Consider the following 6,876-nt stretch of genomic DNA (forward strand, 5'->3'; position numbering starts at 1 on the left):
CGTGCCTCTAGTCTTCTGCACCTGCCCCTTTTCTCCCTCCTCTGTTTTGTTCTCTCTCTACCATCCTTCACTGTCTTTTTCTTCTCGATAGAGGCATCGTGTACCATGGTTCTTGGTCCTCCTCCGCCCACACATCCTTCTCCTCGCTCTCCTCTCCCTCCCCCTCTCTCTATGCCCACTCTTTTTATTTCACTATAGCCTTTTTCTCTCAACCCATAGTTCTTTAGGTACTTGATTAATGCATTGCTAGGTTATAACATCTTGGTTGACTTTCAAAAAAGTTTTTTCTTCGTTAAATTGGCTCATATTGGTCAGATTTGTTTCCTCAAGACCATTGCTTTATGTGATTGCATGCATTTTCTAGTTCTTATTTAGCTAATTTACCAAGAATCCACTTTACAAAAGAAATCTAACTGATGGATTATTTTTCTCAAGTGTATTATTTTTTCCTAGACAGTGCCATTTTAATTTTAGTTGAACAAGCTTTTAAGGGATTGAGTGATACTAGGATGATACTAAAATCAATTGATTTGATAAATTTGTTACACTTGGATAATCCTTTGATGAACTGGACCTAAACAAATAGATCTGTCCTGGATTCGAATTTTTTGGGTTGGAACCGAGTTATACATAGACCCAAACCGACCTAACCAGTTCCGACTCGACCTAAATGATCCGTTGGGTCAAAATTGTAGCCATGGATTCGACCCAATCTGACTCGATTTTCTATTAGATTGAATCTGGGTGCAAATTTAAGATTCGAACAAGAAACCAGATTAGATCGGAATCACTCATGATCCGGTATAATCCAAACCATTTGCACCCCTAAAAAACCATACTTGACGATTTTCTAGAACCTAGATTTTCTCTGGAAGACCTCTTTTGTTGATGAGTTGGAGCCTTTATCTCTGAGTCAATTCCCACCTGAACCTCTTTTTTAATATCTGATAAAACTAGTCCCTCCCCAGTCATACAATGGCTCTGTCTCCAATCTGTAACCGTGCTTCACCGCGTGTTGTAACAAACTCCAATTTAATAAACAAACAAATCCCCCGGGCTCTTCCTCCGATCCGCTTCCAACCCTCGCTCTTCCCCTTCCTTCTTCGATGGATCTTGCCGGCGGCGAGTACATGCCTTCCAATGCGACTCCCACCACTAAAGAGGCGCGTCTCCGTCGCGCCCACTTCCCCGGCGCCGTCAAGCAGCGCGCCTACCGCTTCGACGGCCTCGGCAACTACACCACCAAACAATGGGACCTCACACAAGCCAACGGCAGCGGCAACGGCGAAGAGTTCTACTGGTACCACGTCGAGCTACCCAAGGGGAACCAGAAGCTAGCCGGCTTCGCTCAATACCTCATCGACGTCCTCTGCCCGCCGTTAAAGCTCCACGACATCCTCGCTTTAGTTAGCAATGGCCCCTTCGTCGGCCACGTCGACGGCGCGTTTGTTTTCCGGGTGAACTCCCCGGGCCCGGCGGCGAGCAATTTCACTCTCCGGCTTGCGGCGAGGGTGACGGAGAACTCGGTCGTCACGGTGTCGCTCGGGAGGGTGCCGAGGCTCGGGTTCTCGCCGACGGGGCAGTCGCTGCTTTCGGAGATTCCGAGCGTCGGGGGCGATGGGGAGAAGGCAGCGAATGGGAGTTTTGTGATTCCGGAGCATGTGCTGGAGTTCTTGTTGACGATGAATCACTCGGAGGAGGCCGACAACCCGGTGCCGAAGACGGTGTCGAATTTGGTCGTCCATATTATTGATACACATTTGGATCATATGCAGGATATAGTGACTAAGATGGAGATGGAATTGGACTCTGTGGAGCTCGAATTGGATAAAGGTAATTCATGTTCCTGACAAATCTTGCTCATGTAATATTTCTCTCTCTTTTTTTGTTGGATTAGTGCTTACTAATTACTGCTTAATCATATTCTTAGTTTACAAATTGCTATTTAACTGGATGTAACTGTTCTTGATGTATTCTGAGAAACTGATGATTCTTGTGACATAAGTTACACGATTAGGAAAACTTGGTTGGATAAGAAATAAAAATTTGTTAATAATTTGTGGAGGATTGGGAGAAGTTGGACCTGGAGAAAAGGTATTCTTAGGTTTAGAATGAAATTAATGAGGATTTGAGAGGGTAGATCAACTAAGTTGTGTGTATTGGAAAAGAAGGAAGACGTATTAAAATTGCATTGGTGGTGTTGGCGAAAATAGACGTACATTTTAAGGAGATGAGAATTTAGGGAGTTCTAAGAGTGGACCAAGTCCATCAGAAAGGATGCCACCTCATGATGGAAGACTTATTTCAGATCTGAGAATAAAAAAGTGATAAGTATGCATATCACCACATGTTGGGTCTAGTGTAAGTTTAAATATTTGTTGAAGAAAAGATTTATTCCATCAAGAAAAAAGAGAGAAAATATCTACTCAGATTTCCTCAGAGACACATCTTCCTCTGGATGTTTTGATAATAGGAAACACCTTTTTATTTTCTTTCATTGCTGGTTGGTTCATGTGGATGGACTATTTCAAGATGTATATTTAAGGTATTACTTAGGAGTATGAAGTTTACACTATGGATATATTATTGGGTTGCAGGTTATTTTCTTGAAGTATGGATGTTTTGCAGTATATTACGTGGTGTATTTATTGAAAGGAAGCCCTATATTGCTTGAGTTTGGCATGGAGAGCATTTAAATTAGATATTTCGTGTTGCCTCTTAAGACAAGATCCAGTGTAGGGATAGAAGGACGAGCTTATTACATTACAAGTTAGTTTCTAGAAGCCTGTTGAATGGGAAAACACATGTGAGCAGGATGCCAATGATATCATCGTGAACCACAAGGTTATAAGCAAGCGATTCATAAATCTGAACTAGTGCTATAAGTACACTTACTGTTGGCTTCACTAGAATATGTATAAAATAAATTGTCAAGTTTATACCAAAATAATTAGGATTTGTTTCAACTAGATGCTTAGTTCGGATTGTTCTAGATTAATAAAATTTGTTTATGGATTCAAAAAAAAGTCAAGGGGAAGGAAGAGAATTTGGGGACAGTGATTTTTATAGTGTAGGCATATGGTAGCTTTGTCGAAGCAGTGATCTCTATAGTGGAGTTATATGATACTGGATTTTGTTTATCATAGACTTTAAAGTGAACGAACTCAACATTTTCATGGAACAAAATACATTCACCCTGACCTACTTTCTTGCACCAATTAGGAAATTCTGGCTTCAATTTTTCGATAATTCTTTTTAGGTTCCAAAAAAGGTTTGAAGTTTCGGCTGAAACAATCCTTTTTACCCAACACCAATTTGAAACGGACCAAAATTTTCAGTTTCAGTCAGTTTCAACCAAAATTGACTGAAACTATTTTTTTTTTTCGTTTGACAAGTTTATATGTTCAAAAAATTCTAACATTTTCTGGAATTCGTTAGTATTATTGAATGTCACATTTATCTATGGATCTAATAGTATATTTTATATTATTTTTGGCTAAGTTTTGTAATTATTGTGCACAAGTTGTTAATTTAATGTGTATCTTTACTACTTAATAAAGTGTCATGTGTTACTTTGTTTCTTTTTCTTATTCAAATGAAATTTTTCTCTTCTTTAGAATAAAATGATATAACCACTAAAGTAGTGAAAGAGAATATGTTCTTATTTTGATGGTGTCTTCTCTAGCTTTTTGGAATCAAATGCACTTAAATGGTTTTATTCTTACTTAGTTTGTGTTATTAAATGAAATATGCTTTGGGAAAAGTTAATCATAATAGAGAAAATATGAAAAATTATATAAAAAACAGGAAAATGAGGGAAATTACAAGAATTAGTGAAAAGTATAAGATATTATAAATGTTAGAGAAAGTACAAATATGTCTAACATGTTAAGCTTTGCACAGTTAGTAACTTTAGTTTTCAACGTGGAACTACCTAAAGTCACAAATAATAACCCTAAAGAACTCAAAATATAATCAGTAATCTAGAATAAAATTTTGCTATTTTTCTTTTTTTAGAGCAAAATTTGCCAAAATCATTGAAACAGCCGAATCGAAACTCTACTTAGAGGATAGAAACTGAACTTTTAAAACATTAGTTCCAATAGTTGAGCTCATCCATCATGCTATCGCAACTCTTCACAATCTTCATCCATTGAAAGTGAACGCAATTTGGTGATACTATATCCTGTTTCCCATCTTTAAATGTCTGTTTGAGTTGGTAACTGAAAGGGATTGCTTTCAATGATGGAATCTGCAGGTATATTTTTTGAGCTTAGCATATTACTTTATGATTGCATTTTTTTATTACATAATTGACTTTCTGAAAGCAGAACATTCCTTGGAAAAGATGCTTCTATCTGAAATTTATTTTCCTCCACCAAAAGGGTTTTATGTTTGTTTGTTTTCAACAAATTTGTTTACAGACCAATAATTTGGTCATCCATCAAGCTGGGACAACTTTATACAATTTCATACCATTGAAACAATACCATATATCTTCTGTGTCTCATAAAATATCATCAGTTTGTATAACCCACATGAGTATGTATATCAGCAGTTATGTACTGCATACTCGTTGAAAAGTTTTTTATGATATTACTCGAGTGTTTGGAAACTTCCATTAATCTCAGAGAGAAATAACAATTGACATTTGTAGTCAATCAGCCTTATATTTTGTCGAACTGGCCATTTATAAATTTCTGTAGCTTTAAAAGCTACAGCACAAGCTCATAGTAGGACGTGTAAAATAATTTACTAGAGTAGTCATATTCTTAAATGCTTCCATTGTTTATGGAAAATAAATAAATAAACAATGAGATTATTTCACTGCAGGTGGCTCCTCATTAAAGAAACAAATGTTGGATGACAGAAGATTCCCCAAAATGCATCTGAATTTGCAGCACCTTCTACAGGTTATTCTTTTCTTTCTCACGAGCATAATTTGAATAGGAAATATTATTTGCTAACTCTAAATCCTAGTCGTCCAAGTTGGCTGGTCATTCAATGCTGTCTCAATTTTGAGCTCTTCTGGTTGTGTTTATGAACGCCCTGCAGGTAGTTTCTCATGGCGAGCAGGTCTTTCCACGTGTAAAAGAGAAGTGTGCAACCAAAAGTTGGTTTGCAAGTGAAGACATTGTTGCTCTTGAAGAACTAATTGGTCGTCTTAGGAGGCTAAAAGAGAATTTGGGATTTATAACGAATCGGGTGACAGCAGTTCAGGCTGGTCTTGATAGCTGGCAATCAGAACAGATAAACCGGAAGCTCTACTACCTTTCTTTCCTCTCGATGATCTTCCTTCCATTATCTATTGTCACTGGAAGTAAGTTTTCTTGCCCTACAAATCAGAGTCTAAGTTTAAATTACCGGTTTCTTTCGATAGTAGCTGATATTTTCATTTTTCTTCTGCAGTATTTGGGATGAATGTCGGAGGTGTTCCATGGACAAATCAGAGGGACCCTGAATTGAAAGATGGATTCATTAATGTTATGATAGTCTGTGCAGTGATACTGTTTCTTTTGTTATTTTGTTTCATCTTTCCATCTCTCTACACACGTATATCTGCTTGGAGAAGAAAGTATGCACTGAAAAAGAGCTGGTCTCTTAATAGAAAATCTTTCTTCAGAAGAACGCTTCCTAATGGTGGACTTTGGAGAGGAGAAGGTTACACACGCATCTGAGTAGTTACCTCCAGGTATTGTATATCTACTCTGCTTATTGCTGCTATTGTATTGTTTTTGTAGGGCTTCTACTCTACATGTTAGATAGAGAAGTTGTCCTTGTTCTCAGATATACTTTCCTTTCTTGACATTGGCACATCTAAACCGTTCTTTCATGTGCATGACTGGTTCTTCATATGTTTTCAGGAAGTCTTGTTCTCCTGCCCCTTGAAAGAAAAGTTTGTCTTAACACCATCATGGAGGAGTAAAATTTCAGAGCATGGAACACCAAGGAAAGATTTCTTCCTTCTATTCAGATGCGAAAACGAGATCAGTGGGACCTCTGCATCAGAAGCTTGAAGTGTGCTCTGAAGATTGAAAAGTAGTTTGATATTTAATTTACAGTGTACAAAGAAAGTTAAAATCATCATCTATTGAAACTTCTGAATTTTTTTATTCATTTATTGTTTTGAAAGTGTAGAGCTGTTGCAGCTGTGTTTGTAACTATGGGTTCCTAACTTCTAAACTATGGGCCCAACTATAAGCATTCCTTTCCTTATTAAATTCATAGTGTGTATGTTCAAAAATTCAGTTTTTTATGGATGAAGAGCACATTAATTAGCATGCAAAATGATAATTTTGATTTTTAAAGTCCATTTATGGTGCTTTTCATTAAGATACTAGTCCAAGATACAAGATTGGATGAGCTTGGCCACCTCAACGAGGTCCATCCTAAGGATTAGTTTATATTCGTTGCATGCAACGGTTTTGGTTTCAACAGATTCAGTTATATATGCATTTTGAAAATTTTCATACTAAACTTTATTCTTACATCTTACATTTTGGCAAGTTCAGGAATCCTAGTACTCTTCACCAAATGATAAGGTCATGTTCTGCTCTCATGGCGGTCAATATCCTACTGGGTCTCAGAAGAAATTACCCAGGCAACTCATGAACAAAACCTACACGCATAGCTGATCTCATAAAGCTCTAGCCAAACTTTGACTGGCTCAACTGAGTTCATTTTCAGCACTATTTTCAGGAAGAGAGAAGAAATGAAACACTCTGCAGTAGCACCTTCGGTTCACGAATGCACATTGATCAAAATGATCATAGCGACTTTGGTCGGTGCAACTTTTGCCTACAAGGGGTAGTGTTTTAGTTCTGCATCAAAAGGAATCACTTCTAAATTTTGTTTGGAGAGCAAAGTATGTTCCAA

General features: G+C 37.5%; 1 protein-coding gene across 1 annotated transcript; it reads left to right on the forward strand.

Moving 5' to 3' along the window:
- Positions 1 to 998: 998 nt before the first annotated feature.
- On the forward strand, positions 999 to 6,244 carry LOC120107726. Its single transcript, XM_039121151.1, has 5 exons — positions 999 to 1,833; positions 4,834 to 4,913; positions 5,056 to 5,320; positions 5,410 to 5,692; positions 5,865 to 6,244. The coding sequence occupies exons 1-4, from the start codon at positions 1,107 to 1,109 to the stop codon at positions 5,676 to 5,678; spliced, it is 1,341 nt and encodes a 446-aa protein (XP_038977079.1). The 5' UTR covers positions 999 to 1,106; the 3' UTR covers positions 5,679 to 5,692; positions 5,865 to 6,244.
- The last annotated feature ends 632 nt before the right edge of the window (positions 6,245 to 6,876 follow it).

This window comes from Phoenix dactylifera, unplaced genomic scaffold (genome assembly GCF_009389715.1).
Source record: "Phoenix dactylifera cultivar Barhee BC4 unplaced genomic scaffold, palm_55x_up_171113_PBpolish2nd_filt_p 000988F, whole genome shotgun sequence".
Lineage (NCBI taxonomy): Eukaryota > Viridiplantae > Streptophyta > Magnoliopsida > Arecales > Arecaceae > Phoenix > Phoenix dactylifera.